The following is a 24745-nucleotide window of genomic DNA, read 5'->3' on the forward strand; positions in this document are numbered from 1 at the left end:
GGATTTCTGATTGTTTTTAGGGGAAACACAATGGGATTTTAAGTTATATCATACAAGTGAAGAAAGCACGAATGACATTGTTAAAAATGTGTTTGTCACGTGACAAATGTCAAAATACGCAAAAAGAGAGAAGGTTGGTAAATCGATGACAGTTGGTTTTGTGACTATTGACATATGCTAAACGTAAACAAATAAAATGTCAGTCTTTTGAAAAATTAATAATGAATGATCAGCCATACTCGTTCTACACGAAAGAAATTCGTAGAAAGTAGATACGAAAATATTTCTTCATAAAAATGATATTCTTTTGTCGACAAAATCGTTTTATTATTTTATAACCGAAATCGATAAACGCACTCAGTACAGATTGTGTGTCAACTTGAAGAAAGTGTTTTTTAAGAAAATTCGGAATTTTGTATTTGTTATGTTGCCTTTTTCATATAAACTTCGTAGCCGCTGAACTCAATTTGTGATCAACTCAGAGTTGTCTTAACCTAGTTCTTTCAGAACCGTGGTATAGAATACGTATGGCTGATCGACCGGTTTCATCTTGAACGCAATCACGATTTATGTCAAAATAACATGAAAATGAGTGCGTTAACCGGAGTTAACCAAATTGTTATGTTCTCCGGGCGAAAGATATCAATGAACGTATAAACCAGGGATGGCCTATCCATACAAACTTAAATCGATAATGTGTACGCTGTTTCAGGTATAGACATCTGTCACTTTCGGCCCTTGGGCTTACATTTTTCAACTATTTATCTGTTGTGGACGGTATATTTTAGGCAATTTCGTGAGTTGATGCGAAAGTGCCTAAAATAAACCGTCCACAACAGATGTGTATACAACTTTTCATGCTGAATTTTGGTGTTGTATTTTTTTTTGTTCGAAAAAATGCATGAGTGCAATACTCTCCCTAGCATCCAAACTCTCTCAAAAAATCGATTTAGGGTGGAAAACAAGTTTGAGAAACGCTGATTTTTAATATGGCATAAAAACAACAACAACAACACGAGCGAACAAAGTAGCAGTGATTCATAAACGTAGTTACCACCTTAATAATTGTAGTTTGGTTGCTAGGGAGAGTATTGATGAGTGTTGTATTTTTCGTAGTCGATGGCGCTGGGTCAGGACCATCGATATAATATAGGGTAGATAAGTAATGTCAAAGCAACTTTATGCGGAAAGATCACATGGATGTATGTGGAACGTAACTTACGTTTTGAGAAAGCGCGCGAAATAATGTCATACAAATATTTGAAAATAATTGAAACTCTGCATTTCTCAATTTCCTTTTTCTCTTCGTTTTGTGTTGTGATTCGTATTTTTTGCACTTGTATGTGTGCTATATTTCCGAAATCTACAGTATATTATATCGATGGTCAGGACCATACTTTTTTCATAAAAATTATTGATAATTACATTCTGTGGTGTACAATGAATAGATTTTTTGAAGAGGGAGCTGTGAAATCTTGAAATTGACCCACCTCGTCTCAGGTTAAGCAAAATTGGTATGCACGAAATTGGTATGTACGAGGTCGAAACAGCTTTTCTTTTTTCTTTTTCGAAACTTTAAGTGATGTGCGGGAAAGGGAAGAGCTATAGCTCTGTTTGTAGTTCCAAAGGATGTTTCCTTGAAGTTCAATAAATGGGAAAATGAGTATTGTTTTTGCTTTTCTGCGTACGAAAATTCGGTTCTTGCAATTTGCGCCCCTGAGCTTTTCGTCTCAGGTTAAGTAAAATTGGTATGTACGAAGAATGTCCTTACGAATTGGCAACGGACACATTAGAATATCTATGAGTAAGTGTTACATAGAAAGCAAATGAAAGAAAAATCATCCTGCCCAGCCGCGGATTTGAACACGGGACCTCTCGATTATGAGTCGAGAGCTCCAGCGCTTGTCATTATTTTTGTCGTCGTTATCGATAACAGATGAATAGGGAATTTGGCAAATTTTGAATTCGTCAGTAGTACCTACACACTCGCACTGGATTTACTAGTCATAACCATATCTCAATATGAAAGATTAGGACGAAATCTGATTTACTCAAACGAATATTTTACAGACGACTGCGCTCATTCCATCGTTAATCGGTTAACATTTCTGTCCCATATTTCGTGGAAATTTCACGTTTCTTTCTATGTACTTTACGATAACAGATGATCCTTTTGTGATGCAGTTACAATAGCAGTTGTTCACATAAACCCGATTTTTTAGCACTTATTGTTATGAAAAGCTTTCTTTTTTAAATCTCCATGGATGTTTCAATGGCATTAGAACGAAATATGTATTCTCCATTACACGATCTGCTTGCAAGGTGTCACTTTCTATATGAGGTATTTTACAATCAATTCTCTCGTATACGCGTGTCTAGCGTTAACTTTGATATTTCCGAGAATTTACCCTTGAAAATATAAAGTTATGGAGGCAATTTCCGATGATATAATTGTTGTTATTGCCATTATAGTAAGACATATAACTTGTCTTTATCATTAAGTTACTATATTAGAGGAAATGGAGTGAAAAGGAGTCCATGTGGAAAAGAAAATCTTTGGTAACATTAAAATTTCATAAAATATTTTTTGCCAGTGACAGGTTGTTCTGTACATGTCTTAGACAACTTGTTACAGTGAATTATATTTGTAGAAATGAATAGAAAAAAAATATTTAAAAAGAATATTTCGATTGCATTACGTAAAATAGAGGTAAAAGGTAAATAAATTGTTCTTTACAGGTAAAATATAAAATATGCCTGACATTCCGTAAAATATGTTCAACCTACACGTAAGTTTGCTTGATAAAATGAAGAGAAAAAAAGTTGTAATAAAAAAATGAATGTTTCAGCATGTACAATGTTCAGCAGATAAAATGTAATTTCATACCAAGAATAGATTTTGGTCGCATTTAACAGGGGGCCATGTAGATTTTATTGACAAAACGATAAGGTCAATCATTTTTGTATTTATAGAGAATGGTTTGTCTGTCGAAAAGAATTACTATCTCTTATATCAGACCACTTTTGCACCTCTACTGGAAAAAACACAGAAAGCTTTAAATAACGGTCGTGTACATAGATAAGTAGAGATATAACAAGTCCAGTCGAGAAGTCAATTATGAACACAATATGGAATTAACTGGACGCAGAGGTCATTATGACATAAACGATTTGTAATTCGCACGCGTAATTTACGTAATTTACAAATAGGACGTTTGTAGTCAGCGCTGAAAACAAAAGGATTCCTTGATGAAGCTTTTCAAACAGTCGAAGTCAGTGAAATTTACACATGGATTTGCTTCAGCTGGTTATCAGCTTCTCCATTCATATAAACTTGACTGCTCTTACGTCTTTATACCAGAGAAATGGTAAGCGCGGCCCCTTATGGCTGGGATAGAACACGCCTGACGGCTTTTTTCTAAGAACGGTTGAACTGTCAAACGTTTTTACATTTGCATGTAAAATTTTGACACTTAAGTTTCATCAACGATATATATCGTTATCGTTAACGACATTTATAGTTTGACTATATGGTTGACGTTTTGGTCGCATCATCTTCTAATTTTTCGAAAAGCTTCGTCAGGCTCATTCTATCCCAGCCATGAGGGGCCGCGCTTATCATTTCTCTGCTTTATACGGACTTACAACTACTGAGACGTGTATGCTCGTTTGTTTGTATGAGTGCGTCCTCTTTACTCTTGCGTTAAGTTTTTAATTTAATTTAGTTTTATATGAAACCGAGGGTTAAACACACACACACCTATAAAGACGATATGAAGCCAAAGCCCGTTGATTATTTTTGTCATCATCGTCAATAACAGATGACATACACCAATGCATATTTTAAAAAGAAAAGTGCCAAGATACTGGTTTGGTTAGTTGCCTGGTCCCTGAACAATTTGTTGTACAATATTTTGGAAGAACTTTGCTCATTTTATATTAAGACACGTTGGTGTTCTACTTTACAGTCTCAGGTGTTTTTCAGATGGTCCACTCATTCATTAGTTCATTTTATTACAATTCATACAAGTGGATTTACATAAATCAATTTTAATCGTTTAAAGTGAAAGATTTTTTATGCCGCGTTAGGCGACCCTTTAAACGAAAGAAGTAACAGAAAATAAACCGGTGAACCACTGAGTACTGAAACAACATGAAACGATTTTCGGTTTTGTTTTATTTTGTTCTGCGATAATATACGAGCGATGACCCGTTAAATACTAAAAATTTATTTTCTGAAAATCGAAAATGAATTACTGAAACTTAATTATCGAAATGAAATATGTGGGTCATGTTTGTTGACTATATTGCATTGGGTACACATGGTTCTAGTGTTAATTAATGATTTACTAACATCACACACTTGAAAATTGTTTACACGCATTTTCCAACCGACCAGCAAACAAATATAAAATGAATTTTGCGTGGCTCCTCTGGCCAGCCAATATTCTGTAATAAGTACATAGCATCTAAACAAGTTTAAACAACATACAGATTGAAAAATAATTGAGTTTTCTTTATTGAATCATAAAATTTTGTGTGTATGATTTATAACATGCAAATTTTACCGCAATAGCAATAAGAGAGCGCACACTTTTCAGGTCCTTGGAATCAATATTTTCATTTAACATTTTATTTAATGACTTGCGAACATAAATCTGCGGTTTTAAGAGTTACACACATCGAGAGAAGAACAAGCGAAAAAATATTTACGATTGTTGTTTCAGTTACTAATTTATTCATTGAAATTTTCTTGGAAGTTTATGGATGTTAAAATTTGCCTTTGTCTTTCACTTTCATTTATTTAGCAGCATGAAATATAAATCCATTTAATTCGTCGTTGGTGTCGTTCGATTTTATATCCGAGAGGAAAATGGAAAGTGCAGGTCAGTTTTACTTGAATTTTATCTTGCGATTTTTGGAAGTAAATAAGGAACCGATTTTATGGCAGACATATTTCTTTGGCGTTTGATTTACGATCAATAAAACATTTTTCGCAACAAGTGACGAAAAGTAGGACTTTCCGTTGCCTTTATTGCGAACAACGTTGTATACAACTCGGTGATAAATGATTTTTTAGACACTAGATGTGTTGATTGTCACTCGAGACCGCAGGTCGAGTGTGACAATGCACCTGTGGTCTCGAGTGACAATCAACACATCTAGTGCCTAAAAAATCATTTATCCCTCGGTTGTATAAATAACTATTTCAACGAAGTTTTCACATGCAAAGAGGTCTTTAGACTATAAGATTTGACATTTAACATTAGCCAGAGCTCATACCTTATTTTTGTCGGTCGTTGCCAGTAACATATCAGTTAGTCCATTTCACTCGGAAAATGAAATTCTTATTTTGTAGGACCCCGATAAGTCTGACAATTTAGAGAGACGTTTCATATACCATTGTGTCTAAAGAGTTTGCCTGTATTTTTCACGATCGGTGTATACATCACTCGATTGGACTCGGTCCCATTAAGTAACTCCATATATTTTCTATGCGCCTTCGGTAGGCAGTGACAGGACTTGAAAAGTCGAAATTGGGATTTTTTGCACGTTTTTTCCCTATCAGTGGATGTAATTGACCAGAACTGAGTTAATTATAAAGCCAATGTCAAGTAGTTATGAGAAGAATAGAGTTTAACCTGTTACAGACGGCAAGCATATGATCAGAATTATTATCGGGTCTATTACTTCCATCGATCAAAGTATTTAATCTGTTGATTTCAAATCTTGTACTTCAATATTTTTAACATGCGATTTACTATATAAAGGCCATATTACGCAGAGCATGTCATTATTTTTGTCGTCGTTTTCGATAACAGATGAATAGCCGTATGTGACAGTTAGAAGCCGACCAATCCTTACGAACGGTCTTATTACGATCCTGCGAAGTCGGACTTTATGAGTCACTTGTAACATAATCTGTTGTTATCGTTATATAATATATGTCTCAGATTTGAGTCACACTTCTTAGCAAAACGTATGATGTGTGCTGTAGACCTCAGGTTTAGTTACGCAACAAACAATTTCTCTGAATTCTATAAGGTTCATTGACATAGCGTTTGAAAGAACATGAAAAACGTAAACATTTTGCGATTGAATCTTAATTATTAAAGCTCCTGAATTGTAACGAAGCGCAGTTGTTTCATTACGCTTCTAGGAACATCAACGATAAACAATTTCGTCGCGTTGTTACACTTTCACACGCATTACATAAATTTTATTAAACGCAATCCATTTTCAAATAAACACCGAAGAATGTATATTATGATGGAAGTCCGTCAAATTTTCTTTTTAAAATGATTTTTTTCTTCGTCTCATCGATTACTAGTCTGGCGACGTTTAAAGTTCAATACTCTTTGGCGCTGGTAATTAGCTTCAAATTGTGAATGGGTTGCAAAACAAACTTTTACTATTGTTTATGTTATTGTTTTGTTATTGCGTTTTTTAAAATATTTTTTTTTTATTTATTTTAAATTTCTTTGACTGAGGTGATTACGGAAATCGGAAGGCGAAATAAAATTCCATCGGAATTTAATATTTCTGGCAACAAAATAAATAAATGTGGAAATGCGATCAATGAGGCAATAATATATTTGTAATAAAGCTGTGGCTAATCTAAACATATCGGAAAGCGTAAATAAAATGCAAACAATACACTTTTTTTATTGAGGAAAGAAACGCATATCGATGTGATGGGAAGGAAAGAGGGAAAATGTTTCGCAGGAATTTTTCTTTTCGTTTTTGAAATATTGCGAGAATATTGTTCTTCCAATGAAATAAAATCCCGCTGGATAACTAAAACATACAACTGTGATAACTTAACTTACTTTACTAGTGAGGTAATGTGGCCATTCCCTCACTAGTGAAGACCCTTTCCCTCGCTCGTAAAGTAAAACGTCATACTTTACACGTGAAATAATTTGATATCTCGTATCCAGAGAGTAAACGTATCCGAGGGCTTCAGCCCTGGTATAGTAATGTACTATTACATTTTTCTGTCATGTCATCATCTGATGAAAATGCTTTTTCGTGAACATTACAACAAATAAAGTGTGAATCTATTACTTCTTTTGTTTAAACAATATCCTTATATCGAAATTAGTCAAAAATTCCTAAAGGGTGAACGTGACGCAAGTCCTTACATCCACCTACAAAATAACTTGAGGGTGAGGGTGACTTATTTTAAAATATTATTTTGATCTAGGGCCAGAGATAGAAAATCGATAGAAACGTTTAGGAGTTACGCAATCATCTTTTTTCATAGGATCTAACTAACTAACGTAGCCAATTTGAGTTAGCTGAAAATACGAAATTTTTCTCATTTATATACAAAGCCAAATTATCTCGGCCAAATCTCAACCAAATTTTGCGTGTGACAGCTCTAAATGCCTAGATTCCAAATATCCAAATTGGAGCCATTGGAGCCAAGTTCTGTAAATATGTTACTTAATACCTAAATATGTTTTTGGAAAATTTTGTAGTAGAGGACTTGCGTCACGCCCGCTTGACATGATACATGATACGGGCATGTGGAACAAGTCCCTGTATTAACTTCCACCAAAACAACTTGTTACGATAACTTCAAATGAAAAAATGATTTTCAGAGAAACGAAAATGTTTTTCGCTCATTCTTCCTATCTTCCTAACAGTTTTTAAGTGAAAAAATGGGTGTGATTTTGGGCGAAAGGTCTGATAAAATATGGATGTATTTACGTCACAACGACGGAGAAGTTGATTCGGCAGCCTGTTTTCCAAGAGAATGCAACCAATCATTTTTAATACGGTTATGTCATCTGATATTTGCAAATAAATAAATAATCGATTAGCTTTCAAGGATCCGATTCTATAATATTACTGATTTTGTTCTTTTCTTATCGCCTTAGAAAAGTTGATACACAGCGCTCAAATGTTACTGTTCTTGTTTAACCGAAATTGAAAATTCGAGAAAATAATTCGGTTCACAATTTAACTTTGCGTTCAACTGAAATCAACTATTTATGTTTGCAATGACCATGAAATAAATCTGTAATGCATCACAATGCATCAATATACTCTGGAAAATGTCCACAGTAAGGAATAACATAATTCCAATAAAAGTTGCGTGTTGCTGAATAGCTAGGTTGTGTAATACAATAACAGAATTGTAACAAAAAGTTTCGCATCTTTGCTTGTTATACAATAATACGTTTATTGCAGAAATCACATAAGGATTTATGGCATAATTGAACCGATTTTCTTTACACTAAAGGAAATCTATGGAACGATTGAAATCATTTTAGTTTCAAGTCAAAAGTGTAAAGAAAGATTCTGAACGAGCTAGATTCGTATGGGCTTTAAATTTTGTGATGTACGCCACTGAGCTCAACAGCTGGTCCAGAAATAAAGTAGTTTTTTGCTACGTATGCCTGAGGACTACTGGTGAATAACTGCATATTTCGAATTTGAGTCCATACAAATCTTCAGATGTGTCTCCTTGTTTCCAAAAATTTGGATAAAAAAAAAATTATAAGAACTGCAGTGACTAACATTCATAAACCAGTTAAGGTTCTAAAAGAAATGGTTGACACCTCTGAGTTGATCACGAAGACGGTGGCAGCAAAATTTTCTAGTGGCTCCTCCGACGACGCAGAAGAGAACAGTTTATGTGCTAAAATTTTTATATGGAAAATCGTGAGTGTCCCGTTAACTTGTTATTTCAGAACTGTGGGTTTTCCTACACATACGCGAGTGTATGTGACAAGTACAGACGTATATACACTGCACGGTTCGCCTAAGCCAACTTTAAATAGAAATGTCGGATAACAAAAAAATTTCTTTTGTAATATTGACGAGGGGTGAGTAAGTAATTCATTTATTTATAAATTAGCTCAAACCGCTGCGAGATTTTTGAGGTCGGGATGCAATTGCATCTAATTGCAAGATCGTTCGTATAAAAATAGTTATTCTACTCCACCTGGTTGCAGAGCAGTGGCCTTGGAAAGTCAAAAAATGACAATTTTCAAAGGATGATAACAGCAAGACGATGCGATCTGGGAAGTGAGTAAGAAGCTATAGTGGCAAGGTTCGATAAGCCCTTTCGAACGCAAATAAAACATTTTTCGAAAGTAGTCCAGAACTACCAAATTTAAACAAAAGTTAGTTTTGGGTAATTTTAGTCAACTTCGGTCAATTTTGGGCACCTTTGTTCCCTATCGGTAGACTTTTTGAGCAACAAAATTATATCTGTCGCTTAGCTTGAAGTCTAATGATACCAAACACGAGTGGCAGGAGGTGTTATGGTATTTTGAATCGAGGTCGATCTACTTGCACCAAGACTGGAAAATGTCAAAAAATATCGAAGAACTAAAATTTCTTAGATTGATTGGTTTTAGAGCGTTTATCACTGTAGAATTCAAGGCTCATACTTGTTTTTTTCGGTGTAGGAAAATAATATATTTTAATACATAAAATGTTACCCTTTGACCGTAACGTATGCTCACATTTACATTTATGGTAGAAAACATTTTAATAGAAAATTGACGATGAAAATCCCGATTTATTTCCAAATAGGAAAAGTTTTTGCCGAGAGTTATGCAGTCATGTATGTTATAAAATATTTACATACTGCACCTACGCCGAACTACCTACTTCACTCGTATATTTTATCCAAACCGAAACAAAAATAAATATTATGTAAAATACCCGTTATTGGTACTACGCACAATTTCCTTGATGGCAATTTAATAACGTTTTGTAGACCGAACAGAAACTTTTAGTGTGTGTCTCTTTGGTCAGAGAAGGAATAATAAGTATTCTCGTCCAAAAATCCCACTAAGAATTTTGGTCAATTCTTATCATCATGGTTTGGTAATTAAATAGTTTGACCTACGACAAAGTATGGCGGTAGATTTAAAGGTGGATCATTGGGCTAGTTCGTTTTCAATAAAATTCAGTTCTTTGAAAATGGAAACCGTGCCGATATTCAATCAGTAATTATCTTCTTTTGTTTAAAGTATCACCAAGTGTTCAAAACTAAATCTTTTACTTCATTTGTTTAAACAAATATTTTCTAATATATAAGCGAGGCCAATGTCAATGTCAAGTCAATGTTCTGTTCATTGCTAATATTTCTCGTCTTTGTCGATAACAGATTACTGCCCGTGCGTATGGTTATCATATGATGAATGTAGTGGTCTTTGTTTACGAATGAAAACGGCTATCCATTTTCTGTACAAATCCGCACCCATAAGGAGTTAACTTTACATCTGCAAATATAACGTCACGGATCCCTTTTCACAACACTTCTCACATGCTCTGAGTCATAAGTATCGAATTCGATTGATAAATTCAACGATATTTTCGTCCCGAACGCTGCTTTTCATAAACACAACAATCATAAATTTATTTTCATATCTGCCGTAACATGGTCCGTATCTCTATCATAGAAAAAGAAACCATGCGAGTATGTCTTATGGTTGATTTATTTGCATAACCACAAAAGCATAGTCAGTGAACATATATTAGATGAGCAATGCTAGGTTTAGTGTATTATTAAAAGTGAAAAGAAAATATTACATTTTCCGCAAATAATCGCAGACATTTATTTTCAAAACACATCAGCATGAATATAAACGAATCTATTGGTACAAGCACAACGATCAAAATTTTTTTTTCTTCTCAATCTATTATAAAATTATGTTATGAACGAGGTTACGAAGTTGTAACCTTCAATACTCTCATGTATAACTAAAGAAAAGTTACGGAAATTTTCCGTTCTAATCACTCATGTGCAATTATAGCATACCTTGCATGGAGTCCATGGATGGGGTCCCTCATACTCACTATTATATCAATCTATTTTGAAGATGACTTTTATCAATATAGCCTCAATATAAACAACGCTCAAAGTAAGATACATGCGACTATTGAAAGTATTTGAGTAAAACGATTTGATATTTTGAGAAATCGTGTTCACAATAAATCTGTAGCCTCTTTATGATTTTGCACTGTTCTGGAAATCTTTCGTGATAACTTTATCCTTCGCTTCTTCTTTTAGTTCAATAGCGCAGCGCATAGGTCGAGACTTCATATTGAATTATTGAATTGCCAGTTTTGGGTTCGAAACTCAACCGCAACACAAATAATTCGTTTCATCAGGTTGTTGTCCACAATAATGGCATCTGATTGAATTGGTTATTAGGTTGTGTCTCGGATTTAGTACCGATAATATCTTTTTGTGTTACATGTAATTGTTCGTTGGTCATTCAGTCAGTTAGGCGAAAAACCCGTTGACCGTGTGTGTTGTCTTTTTTAGTTCACGGCCTTCCGTCGGGAATGGTCAACTGAATCGTTATCTTCCATTGACATGTTAACACATACGGCTATTCATCTTTTATCAATATAACGACAAACACAATAATGACAAGCTCTGGGTAATATGGTCCTTTATGCAGTAAAGAGCATGATAAAAAAATTGAAGTACAAGATTTGAAATCAAGAGATTGAAAATATTTTGATCGATGGAGGTTATAGACCCGACAATAATACTGGTCATATGATTGCCGTCTGTAAGACGTTCATAGCTGTTGCTCTGTTTTCAAACAACCTTTGATTTTCATCTCTACATATCAATGACTACGACATAATTATCTCCCTTTCAAGATTCTTAGTTCACGATGTCTTCTAATGGTAACATCACTTAAATCGTACAATCAACTCGATTACGGATCGGTGCTAGTGATCTATTGTGATGAGCTGTATAGGTATCGCTTTGATAAGATAAAATGGTCTGAACATTTCCTTATCTTTTATTTACTGTACCTACTGCTGAAACACTCAATTCAAACACCGAAATGTTCCAATTCAACCAGGAACTAAGGATTGTGGTATTTTCCGATTAAAATACACATGATTTTGTTGATCGACGCGCAATCGCAGAGCGCACAGACACATACACACGGTATGAGGTATAGCAACAGAAAAAAAGGAAAATAAACGGAAAACTCAGTTTTCTATTTTTCGCTGCAACAGTTTGGTTGAACGTTCCGTGGTATATATGAAAATATTCTAACGGGATTTGCCTCAGTATTTAGATACTTCTCGTGCCGTTCTGACTGTCATCAGCTTATTCACAGAAGAAGAAGAACGATTTCTCGGTTCATATGCATTTTGTATACTATACATGCCAAGTTGGAATGCAATTCGGGATCACTTATAAAATCGAAAAGAAAATTCAACAAGTCAATTGAATTTTATTGGATTATCTGTACCAATAACGTGTGTTAAGTGTTTAAATTACACTGAATAGACACTCTTGCTCTATATAGATACAAAAAGAAAAACTGTTTAAATTGTGCTTTGAATGTGTGGTGATCGAACATTTTGAATAAGAAAGTGCATTCTTTAGAGATTTTTTTTTATTGGTGCATGGAACTGAATCCGATCATAGGATAAAAGTGGATAAAATTAAAATTACTGAAAAGTGAATTAAATTCATCGGTTTTGACCTATAAAATATTGATGCGCGTGCATCAATTCAAATGAACTAAATCTTCAAGGTAAGGAATTTAAATGTTTTTTTCTCTCTTCTATCTCAAAAAATATTTTGAAATTTTTAAGTGTTTTTGATGAAAAGTACGAAGATAATACTGCCGCTCAGGAATGCCTGGGTTTTTTGTAATTACGAAATTTCGCATTTTTCTCTCGTTATCTTACCACGATGTGTAGGCTTCTAGTAAATACAAGTGACCAACAGTTTTAATGCTATGAAGGTAGCGATTTATACATAAATGGGATTACATGACTGCAATATTGTAATGATAATAAAAATGGAAAGACGGAAGATCTTTTATTTTCCTGTATTGTTTAATGGGGGTCCATTTACTTCTTTGGTTCATTATGGCGATGCATGGACTATACATCTTTTTGGAATAGACCAAACAACATGTGATACGGAAAGCATATCACCATTGTAATCCAATCTATTACTTCTTTTGTTCTAATTGCTTTCAGCAGTTCCACAATCTTTTACTTCATTCCAGTTAACATTTTTATAGTTTAGTAAATTGAATTTACAATTGTGACCCGATCTCCTCACTTTTTTTTATCGTCAATTTATGACACGTAGTAAGAGGGTTTCGACTGGCTACAGACATTCCCAGTGTATCCAAAGATAATACTACGCAAAAGTGTCCACGTTGTTCAAAGGTATGGAAAAGCCATCCAAACGTCTATTTTTATGAAACATTGTCTGGAAGTTATTTGAGTAATGGAACATTATTCAAAACATACAGTTCATCTAGGAAAATGACGCGCATTTATTGAAGTACCTAATAGTTGACCTCTAAAGCTCAAGCTTAAAGTTCAATAGTGAACGCTCAGGAAAACTTTAACAAATGATACTCTTCAGTGTGTTGACTGTAGTGGTCGAACAAGGTGGATTGTCTTTGACTGTGTTACTTTTAGGAATGATAATTTCACCGCCATAATGAATAATGCTATTGGATTTAATACGTTTTGTTGTTTTAAGAGAGAACGCTAACTTAGATCATCTTTCACTTCCGTTATCGGAATGAAAACAGATGACAAGCAGCTAGTTTAGGTTTATGAAAGGCTAGCAATGAACGCCGCTTTTTATTACAGCTTTTATGATTAAAGCTCTGTACACCGAGTTTTTAGTTAAAACCTTGAAACTCATTGTCCACTTCCAATTTCAAATAAGCATTCAAATGACTCATTCTTGACAACACGTGATAATTTTTAAATGATCCGTGTACTGACTAGAGTCATCTGTTATCGAAAAAGGCAGCCAAAATAAACATTGAACTCTGTATAGTGTTCGCTAATATAGCGAAACGTATGTTGAAACATATGAAGTAAAAGATTTTCTATCAAAAAAATAGTCAAGATGACAGAAGTAACAGATTGTACCATCAAACCGTTTCTAGAATATGGTAAAAAGGGCTTCGTTCAACACTAAACGAAAACTAAAAAATATTTTCTGTTCAAATTCCTCAACAATGTTTATTTTCCATTTTTACTTACAACATTTACAACATTTCAAACATCCCAAATATTCGTACGGTCAATTATTTCGTAAGGTTTTCTCATAGGTTGTGTTTCTGCTATGTATAACACATAACACCACATGTTTCCTGATTGTATGTATGTTTTTTATACATCAAATAAGCTGCTCGGCTCAGTGTAAATAAGAAAATTGCCATATATTTTCCTTCCCGTGTACATGAATGAAAAGTCGCATAACATAAACACACCTCTGCCTCTAACAATAAATATAAACGTAAGAAGATGAGCGAAGAAAAAAAAACGTTTTCATGTTGTTTAAGGTCAAGACATCAGAAGGTGTCTACTCAAATATGTTTTTATGACTCATCCAGCGCATAACTCCACCAAGAATTTTTACTGCTTTTCCTTAAACAATTTTATGGAATTCGTATTTTCCATGTTATACACCGTCAACCTACACTCAACGTTAGATTCACGAAAGAAAAAAAAAATTGTTAATTTGCATTCGGACGTTGAATATTATACATTTCGATGGGCGATATACGAAATTAGAATTATTCCGGTCTCTGGTAATATATTTTACTGTGTTGGACGCGGACCGCTACGCACTCTTATCATATAATAATTTTTTTTGTTGGTTGAAGTTTTTTGTTGATCATTTGGTCATTAATATGAATTTAGAATTACGTGGTGTAACAAGAACACATCGAAGAGGATGAATGGTGTAGGTTGTAGGTGGTTTTTCTGTTTACGATACGGTCTTATAAATAATTTAAATTCGATTATTGAACCTAAATATAATATAATCAAACAAAAACATCAAATTACATTTTTGTGCGAAAACAAAGTCTATTGAAAATGCCTATTACATTGAACTTGAACCTATATTTGAAAGGTTGCATCGACTTTTGCTTTCAATAGATGCCGTACAAATGTTCTCTTACCGAACAAAAAAAAAACAGAATATTCAAAATAACATTTCGGTTTGGTTTGGTTCAATTATGACTCAAACAAAAAAAATATTTACTTGCAAGAAACAAATGAAATGGGAAAAACTTTTCATGAAAATTTATGAATTCGAAAAAAATTTGAAATATTTTTGGCAATCGATGGACAAAAAAACATTTTCTGGGTACACTAATATTCAAATTCAAATATTTTGACGACAATTTTCAGATCAGAACGATGAATAGTGACACATAAAATACACACCTTATGCACAATGTACAGTTTATGTGGCCATTTGCCAATATTTGTTGTCATTTTGTGATGCGAGATTTCCTTTCTACATTAAATAAAAATGTCGTGAGAATTTCTTGTATAATTCACCGAAATGTGTTTGATTGCAGAGGAAAATGCTTAGAAGTTTCAGTTAAAATTGATTCATTATTTTCCTCATTTTTAAATTCTGAGTAAAATTGCTCGCTGATCTTTAGAAAATGAATCTTATTTGGTAAAATATTGCTTCCTAATCTTTTATGAGCAGTAAGCTTTTACAATAATTGCTTTTTAAACCATTTTCTAGTATTTGAAACATCATTCCATTACTTCATTTGTCTCAACTTAACTTTATAAAGGAAGACTGACAAACGCCCATTGCTTTTTTTGTTATTCTTGTCGAAAACAGATGCCTCGCCCTTTGTAGTCACTAGTTACATTACTACTTTTGCCACAATGACAGTCTTTTTTTCGATGTTGAGACGTTCATTTTTAACTTTAACCAAGTCCCTTGTACTAAAACCCTCCATCCCAAAAAATTTAAAGAATTTATACAAAATCCACTAACCTGGTTCTAGCATATATCGGCTAAAAAATTCGTATCATTTTATTATTTGAACTAGGAACTGTTTGTTTGCTTGCAAAAGCTGTCTGTGTTTTTATTATTGTTATTGTTATTAGACTCTGACAAGGTATCGGGGCTTATAAGTTTGCTTTTTATCGATTGATAAAGATTTGATAGTACAGCACAATTAAATTTATCGACTCTGCTACTTCATTTGTTCTAACCATTCTGAACAGATTGATGTAAAATCTATTACTTCATTTATTTTAACATACAAAAGAGAACGTTACCCATAGTTAAAAGCTTTTTTTTGTCATTTATGTCTCGAACAGAAGGAAGGCATTGCCGTCCAGAACGACGTCAGAAATGATTGTTATTTCGTTTCAATGACTCATAGTCTTCTATGGGTCCGTGTAGCGGGTAGCCAGTGTACGACTTTTTTCAATGAATTCCACTTTTTTTTTCAATCCTTCCGATTTTATGGTTTGTTTGTATTTTTAAATGAAACAAAAGCGAATTCTCATCAAATTTTAATTTATGAAAAATATTGGCTGTATGCCAAGGTATTTCGGTTTTGTTGCTTGTTTCTGCATATATTGTGCCATAGAATCCTATATAAACAAAATGAGACACGATTTTAATTTCCCATTCATAAATAGTAAATTATTTTTGTTGATTGATGCACACACGATTCAGGCACGGATGATAAACAACAAAACAACTAGTTTTTAAAACAAATTTGTTTTAAAGTTTAGCTCTACCACATCGGACCTGGGAATCAATGAATGAACGAAAAATATGAGTCCAATTTTACGTGTAGGACGTGTAGGAGTGAACAATAATCTGCATCGAACCGAAATCATGGGGGAACGTTAATTTCACATTAATATATGTAATAGTATAGGTGGGCTGAGTACATAATCTCTACCTTCTACATAATGTTTGGCACCTTAAATTTACTCACCTCAACGAAAATAAATTTACAACAAAAAACACGCTAGCACGAAGATAAAAATACGAAAAAAAACTCTTCACATTCAAATTACGTTTATTCCCAGCGAAAGGAATTATCGTCACATTTTTAAAAGAAAATTCTCTGTTCTTTCTCTTGTTGTATTTCTGTTGTTTAACATTTTTTTTTCTCGAATCGCCGATATTATATGTGACACAGAGACTTATCTTCACATAAAATTAGGAATTTCCTCATGTTCCATTAATTTAACTATAATACACCAGAAAATCGGTCAACAGCAGCTTGGAATTCAACGTTTCCTCAATTTAAGTTGTCAAATAAATTTAATGTGCAATAAAAGCCGAAAACCTGAAAAAATTGTGTAATGAAAAGAATTTCATAATTGTTTTCCACACATCGTGTGTGAGTCTCTGTTCGGTATACCTTGCTATGGTGTTTACATATATAACCATCTTAATGTACTTCTTGGATTAGATTTACATGAGAGCAAGTTTTAAGAGACTAAAGGTTTATGTTATCGATAACTAAGACTATAATAAGAAGTAGCTTTGAATAGTGTCCACAGATGACGAATCTGTTATCGACAGTAGTGAGAAACATGAGCGACGGTCTCTTGTTAATGTGGTCTTTTATAGCACAACTTTTGTTAAAACAAATGAAGTAAAAGATTTCGAACCAACCTCTCAAAATTTCTTCGACCAGAGGAAGCAGCAGATTAACCATATTTAAATCTGTGAAAGGTTAGATACCTTTCTTAAAATGATAAAATGAATTCTAAAAAGATCAATGGACCAATGGCTCTGTTTCTTTTTGCTTAATTTTACTTTTAAAAAAATCTTCAGTTTGCATGACTTTCGGCATGAAAGAGGAATGGAAGGCAAGAACCAATGTAACACAAGAGCCAGTTTGAATAAAAAAATTTGTCAATTAATTGTTGCCATCGAGACGAATACACTTTCAATCTACCTCATTCAGTGTTACGTAAGGTCCACACGTGCCGTAAACATCTGTTTCTTCTGTTTCATTTCGTATGCTGGAAATTAAATTTGCAAAAGCTAAGAGAAAAATAAATTCGGAGGAAAAACATAGAGAGCATCGGAAAATGTGTTTACCGTTGCGTGACCTTTAACCATGGTACCGAGTAATAAATAGATCAGGTTTCAGCATAAACAAAATGAAGGCAAAAACGAAAAACCATTACGGAGATTATTATTGTTCCAGAACGTTTGTTTTTGTGTATATTACTAATCAGAAGATTATAGTATAACCAGCAGATTTAAGAAGAAGAATAAAAAAAATTCGGCGTGACATCGATATGGTTTAAAGAAAAACAGTCATCTCGAATTGCACAGTAAAAAAACCTTTCAATAACCGCATCTCTCAAGAAAATATTTTTCTTTTAAACAAAACAAATTTAAAATAAGAGCAACGACAAAATGGAAAGCAAGTGCATTTTCATTCTCACATATCTACTCTGTGTATGAGAGTTCGTTGCACTTTCCAAACCGCACGTTTAAATGATTTTCTTATTTTTGGTTTTTCTTCTCGAATCAAAAAAAACTTTTGTTTTGCATTTTTCCCATACTTGATGGTTCTAGAAAGGAAATAGTTATTTGTTCAACGAGGGAAGGAAAGTCGGAAATTGCATTTCGATGGTGTTGTGACCAGAGCGTAGCGAGGGCCGCAAGTCACCTGAGAAAGTGCAATTTCCAACTTTTCTTTCCGAGTTAAACACATCGTTTTTCACAACAAATGTTTCCGAAGTTTTAGCAGAGTAGAGAAAACGACTAGTTTCTCGCCTGTGTTGTGAAAAGCACTTCAGAATAGTTATATAGTTGGAGTATATAATATATACTCTCTCCATTCGGTATTATTTATAAATCCAGATTTGTAAGAAGAAAACCCGTATTAACAAAACACCGAAACTGCAGTAATGGCTTTGATGGGATTATTGATTCATAACCGTACACGATATGAATTTAAGATTGACTGTAACAACAAAAATGTAAATTCAAAACCAAAAAAAAAACTTTAGATTTTTGTGTGTACGAATGCCGCAGTCATCGTCTGGGACAAATGTGGTGGATAATTAAAATTTAAAAATAATTTTTATTTCAAATTAGTTAAACATCTTGCTATATAATTTTCCGCGGCCATGTATAATATCGAAGAATGTGTAAACGCTCCGATGCGACTAATTTTATTTACTCTGTATTCCAATTAATCCACGAATGTGTTAGCTGGTGTATGGAATGTCATATTCATCACACTGATTGGTGTAATAAAATTTACTACGCTGAGTTATACAGCGGGAGAGTCAAGGAAATTTTTGTTGTGAAATTAAACTGTAAATAACACGACGGGCGCCTCATTTTTCAATTTACATTTTGTAAACGGGTTTTTCTATATAGCTTCTCTCTGACCACTCGAATTTTCAATTTGTAAAGTTTTTTGTTTTTGAATATTTTGCATTCATTTTCATTCGGAAAAGATTTATGGGTTATCGGTTAATTAATTCGTCGGGTGTGTGTACAATACACACAATAATGTGTTGAATTAAGCAGAGATGATGTGACTTTGGATTACTAACAGCTTATTGTTACTGTACGTCCGACTATCTCTAAAAATAATCAAAAGTCTTGCAACGAAGTTCTTCAGTATGATTAACAGGAATTTCACTTTTCAATTTCAGACAAAATGAAAATGGAGGATAAAGCAAATTTACCTCGAGTAAGGATTGCTGTTTTGGGACACGTAAATGTTGGAAAATCAGGTAAGATTTTGACTTGTTTTGTAAGATATAGATTTCTCATTTTCCATGGAAATATGTGAACGAAATATTCTTGTCGCCATAAGGCATACAAATCCTTTGAATCATTTGAAGTCCTAGATTATTTCTGATAATTTTTTGCATTACAATCGAATTAACCAAATTCATTTCTCTTTGCAGCACTAACAGTGCGCTACTTGACCCGACGATTTATTGGAGAATATCGATCAAACACAGACCTGCTCTATCGTCAGACGATTCCACTCGAGAGTGGTTTATTGGATGTGGAAATCGTTGATGTGTCAGCTGAAATCGAAAACGATTTTCCAATCGAACAAATTCAATGGGCCGATGCTTGCCTAATCGTATACAGTGTTACCGATCGGGAAAGTTATAAATATGCGACGCGTGCACTGGCCAACATGAAATCCATTCAAACAACAACTTCCTCATATCTAATAGCGAATAAGGCCGATTTGGATCACTTAAGAGAGGTATGTGAAATTCAATTATAAAATTTGAGAAACAAAAATGAAATGAAAACAACGACCGAATGAAAACACTCACTGCTCGTGTGGCTAAGAGATCATTTTGATGAAAATGTGCTGTTGCTTGTGTTTATTTCATCAATTAACCTTAACATGTCGTCGGTTTGAAACTATATTTGTTTGGTGCTTAAAATCCTATTCATTTTAATAATGAAAGAAGAATGCCTCTTTCACATCAAAACTTTTAATAATTGTGCCAAAACTTACGAACGAAACAAACAAAAAAACGTTTTGGCTTTTGACTCATAATATTTTCGCAATTTTATTTTATCAAAAAAAAAATTCCCATCTCAATTTCGGTTTGTTTCGACCACCAACATTCCTAAACGTTTTAATAGAATAGAGGTGATGAACTTCTTCAATGTGCAAATGAGTCAACAGTTTAACCTCGTGAGGTTATTTTTCTTTTGTGAATGCTTTGGACCGAATTATTATTTTTTTACCCGATGATCTTGAGAAGGTATCATTAAACGAAAAACAAGACACATTCCATTCGAAAAACATTTCGAAATACATATCCCCAGCAACAGTGAGACACTTTCAGCGGAATTTTATGTTTTGATTCACTTTTTTTTGCAAAGTGTATCGGGACACGCGTTCAGTAAAATTAAGTGACTTTTCCGAGATGGTGAATTATTAATGTTTTATCAAATATGTTACTTAGATGTAATGGCCCATTCACTGGTGTTACCAAATAAGAACGAAGATGTTAAAGATTGTTCTATAGGTTTCAACATTGTAGTTTGAAAAGTTAGGGTGTGGGCGCTTTTTGATTCGCTATATTTCTTACTCGGTATTTAGATTAAAAATTGAAATAGAACCAAAGTTGATGTTATACCTACAGCTTCACTTACAATGCATTCTGAGGATTTTAAGTCATTTTTAAAGCAAAGCCTCATAGAGGAAACTTTTCAAATCGATTTATTATCCTAACCTTATAAGTTAGTGATAGAAAATGTCTTTGGGGCACGAGGTGGTCTTTCCATCGAACTTACAGTATTTACAATAATGGAAGAAAATTGTCTTGTTGCTGTGAAGTCATACGGTTCATCTTTTTTAAAATGATTTTTTCTCTCGTTTTCCAGGTTGCCGAAACTGAAGGTGCCTCATTGGCAGCATCCCATGGCATCGGTTTCTGCGAAGTATCTGTTGCAGAAAATTCACCTAGCCTGTACAAAGCATTCGAGCGTCTACTGAACGATTCCAGGGGGCGTCCAGTCAAACATAGGAAATTTTCCGTCAGTAAAATGATAGGTGAGTACTACATACAAGCATTAAATAATATTGGTTTAGTACACGATCATGATCATGTAGAACGTATTTTACTTTGTTTGTTGCTTTGATGAAGTTCGGATTTTGTATTCAAATTTTAAATAAACAAAAATTCATTCGAACATCTGCTACAATCGTAGCTCATAGAAATGGTGCGATCTATAGTCAGATTATTATTTGTTTTGTTTTGAAAACGTTTGCGCAGTTATGTTAGTTTTTTTATTGGCGATCTTAGGCTGAGTATAATATTTAGACATTGAACTTGGGGGGATTTTTTTTGCTCACTTGTTTGTTTGCTTTCGGTTGAAAAATTTCCAAGAATTTAATTTGCCATGTCGTCGTCAACATCTGTGCAGAAAATGAATGGAGAAAAATAATTTCCTGATATCCGTTAATTGAATCAACCGGTTAAGTGTGCACTCAATTTCAATAAAAAAAGCGAACAATGAAAATGCTTTTAACAATATTTTCACTCAGTTCGTATGAAGTGTGCTGCTTTTACGTTCAACTTGACGATAATAAATCGTAAAGATAAGCATTTTTTCCTTGAAATGCAATCATAACAATGACTCTGAATGCTCAACTTTATAACCTTTTGCAGGCGGCTATGTCGTCTGTTATTAATACAGCGACGACAAAAAATACGATAAGCTCTGGCTAATGTGTCCTGAATGTATGACATGGTTAATCTAATGAAGTAATAGATTTGGAACCAAAATTGTTGAAATAATTTAGATCGAAAAAAGAACCAGAGAAGAAGGGGGTGTCAGGGAAAAAAGCCAATTTTTGTATGGAAAAAGCGTACAATATAAGGTTGGCAAAAAAGCGTACGTAATATAATGAGTCTATAGCCACTTACCGTCTAATACCATCCAAGAGACGCAGCCTGTACAAAAGTAAACTAGCTTTCTGCTAGAGCTTTTCCTAGAATTTTCCCATTTACAATGACAAGCCGTGTGATTGACCCAAATAAGTTATTGCGTCAGCTGTTCAAAAAACACATTCCATTTGAAGGTGACGAAAATCCTTTCGAAGAAACGAGATCAAAAACACGTTTTTCTTTTCAACTAATCCAGCCACAACAAATGAACTGAAAATGTGATATATCGTTCGCATTTCCGATAGCACAATCCAATTAACCAATCCTACACCATATATGATTCATGTGATTGGGTATAAAGAGATAAAATGATGATGATACATCATTTACTGTAATTAAAATGTGTCCGCTCTATCTGGTATAACGAATCCAATTTAGACAATGTCATACGAATTCCTTTTGATACAATTTAATTCGCATTATAACAGACGTCAAAGTAAAATAAACACGTGAATGAAGCGTACAACGTATCCACACATATCTTCATTTTCATTCAATAAATTCCCATGCACGAGTCTAATCACCAGCAAAATTTTACCCAATAATTTATGGACAGTGTGGGAGATGATAATAGAGAGATAGAGTGATATTGCCGAAACATAATTAACCGTTGCAAACCGTTCTTGTTTTTCTCGCAGGTACACTGATTGGAAACAATGACCACAAACCCATTCAATTGACACAAGGTACAATGAAGCCGTGTTGCAAGGGGGAACTACACAAATCACGTGTTTTGAAAAGACGTCAAGGATTCACGGCAACAGCGTCCCTATGACCAATGTCGAATGTATCCGATTGTGGAAATTGAACAATTGAATACTGAGCGGTTGGGAGACGAATTGGAGAATGCTGTGAATATTTCTATATATCACACCAAAAGCCGTATGACCCAGATGCATGCAGGTAAATGCAGCTCTACGATTTTCGAATCAAAAATTTAAGTGCTGTGTTAGTTATGAGTAGTTCATTGGAAAGCATTGGACGTTGTGTCGACACTCGACAAAGTGATATAAAATTAAATTTAAATTTAAAAAGAAGAAAAAACTGTAAAAGAGATCGAAGAAACAAATAGCTCACTTGCAGATAGTGGGTTGTGTGGGTGCAGTGTGTTCTGTATTGTTATGTTTCAACAGAAAGCCAAAACACTTTTAACGGTAAAATGTTTTTGCCCGGCTTTAAAAACATAAAAACTAAACAATGTTTTCTAACTCCCTAAAATAGAATTTGATGGACTATAGCCGTTATTTTACCGTTCAGAATTCCATCGAATTTTATCACGGTCTTCTACATAAAACAAAATCCAGATCAAAACTTAATTGTCTTTTTATGACGCGGCAATTAGAAAAGCTGTTCACGGAGAGAAATTTCGTAATTTTGTTGATAATTTGCAGATTTTTTTTGACACACACACAGTTGTGACGTTACTCAGCACATTCGATATAGACACCACGAATCTCGATACCAACTCAATTAAATCATATAAATTTTCCTTTAGAAGCTTGATTAAACTATTGCCTCTCTGAGGTGTGGTTTTCAAAAATCACTTACATAACAAGGCTCAAAACAGTGTGGGTAACAGGAGAATGTTCTTGTTAAAAAAAACTGCATTTACGACCCTAGGGTTGTAATAGAATGTTTGGAATTTATATTCCTCATTCGAGATGCTTTGAATACTTTTATTCGAACATGTGTAACGATGCAGTTTCGATGAAATAGAAACCAAACTATACTTTGATTTTGCCTTAGCGAGATGGAAACGTTGCTCGAGATGGAGAGGCTGCACGAGATGCAAAGGTTGCTCGAGATGGAAAGGCTGCACGAGATGGAAAGGTTGCTCTTAGAGCTGAAGCAGAAGGATCATAAAAAATCTGTAAACTTCAAACACTTCATTTTATATGCAAGTGCAATGAGGTACTCCATTCGAAAAACATACGAAATTTGTCTCTGTGTAGTGTGCCTTCGACGAACGAATTCCTTTGGTTTGAAGCTATAAATTTGTTATGATAAGACTTAAGCGACGCATTGATACACTCTCTCTCTCAGATTGTAAAATGATTTTTCCATGGTGCTATTTACATGAATATGGTACCCAGCGAAAAGAAGAAACAAAAAAAAAAGAAACGAAATATTTTTGTCACCAAAATAAACTCCGATTATATTTGTTCACATCAACACATAATGTAAGAAAAATGAAACCGGCGCCTTAAGTCGTGAATATATTTACAATAAAAGAGCACGATCTCTGGCTGAACATCGGGATTAACGGAAAAATGCACCAAGAAAAGTGAATTTACACCAAAATCAACAAAATATTTCTGTTTTGTGTGTCGTGTATACATTTTATTGATGATCACAAGTTTTAGGAAGTGTTATAAAATGATGTTTAGTTTTGTGTAACAGGGGCTTAAGAGCCTTTGCTTTGTCCAAAAATATTTCATTTCAGTTTCTTTGAAGTGATGGAGTTAAACCTATTTATCATTTTGCAAAAGTGACGAGACTTTAACTCTGTTTA

General features: G+C 33.9%; 1 protein-coding gene and 1 long non-coding RNA gene across 2 annotated transcripts; one reads left to right on the plus strand and one right to left on the minus strand.

Annotated features, from left to right (window-relative positions):
- Window positions 1-1768: 1768 nt before the first annotated feature.
- Window positions 1769-16432, minus strand: LOC119066700. Its single transcript, XR_005085785.1, has 3 exons — window positions 16422-16432; window positions 9617-9622; window positions 1769-1901 (listed from the first exon to the last, which is right to left on the minus strand). It is a non-coding gene; the product is annotated as an uncharacterized LOC119066700 (long non-coding RNA).
- Window positions 11897-24415, plus strand: LOC119066699 (ras-related and estrogen-regulated growth inhibitor-like protein). The gene is made up of 5 exons (XM_037169297.1): window positions 11897-12539; window positions 19456-19536; window positions 19714-20027; window positions 21167-21335; window positions 22872-24415. The coding sequence occupies exons 2-5, from the start codon at window positions 19461-19463 to the stop codon at window positions 23006-23008; spliced, it is 696 nt and encodes a 231-aa protein (XP_037025192.1). The 5' UTR covers window positions 11897-12539; window positions 19456-19460; the 3' UTR covers window positions 23009-24415.
- The last annotated feature ends 330 nt before the right edge of the window (window positions 24416-24745 follow it).

The sequence above is a fragment of the Bradysia coprophila genome, chromosome IV (genome assembly GCF_014529535.1).
Source record: "Bradysia coprophila strain Holo2 chromosome IV, BU_Bcop_v1, whole genome shotgun sequence".
Taxonomy (NCBI): Eukaryota; Metazoa; Arthropoda; class Insecta; order Diptera; family Sciaridae; genus Bradysia; species Bradysia coprophila.

Excerpts from the sequence above, each read along its gene's own strand:
- LOC119066699 (XM_037169297.1), top strand. The coding sequence starts at position 19,461 with ATGAAAATGGAGGATAAAGCAAATTTACCTCGAGTAAGGATTGCTGTT. Across the intron at positions 20,028-21,166 it reads ATTTGGATCACTTAAGAGAG|GTTGCCGAAACTGAAGGTGC; the intron begins GTATGTGAAATT and ends CTCGTTTTCCAG. Across the intron at positions 21,336-22,871 it reads TTCCGTCAGTAAAATGATAG|GTACACTGATTGGAAACAAT; the intron begins GTGAGTACTACA and ends TTTTTCTCGCAG.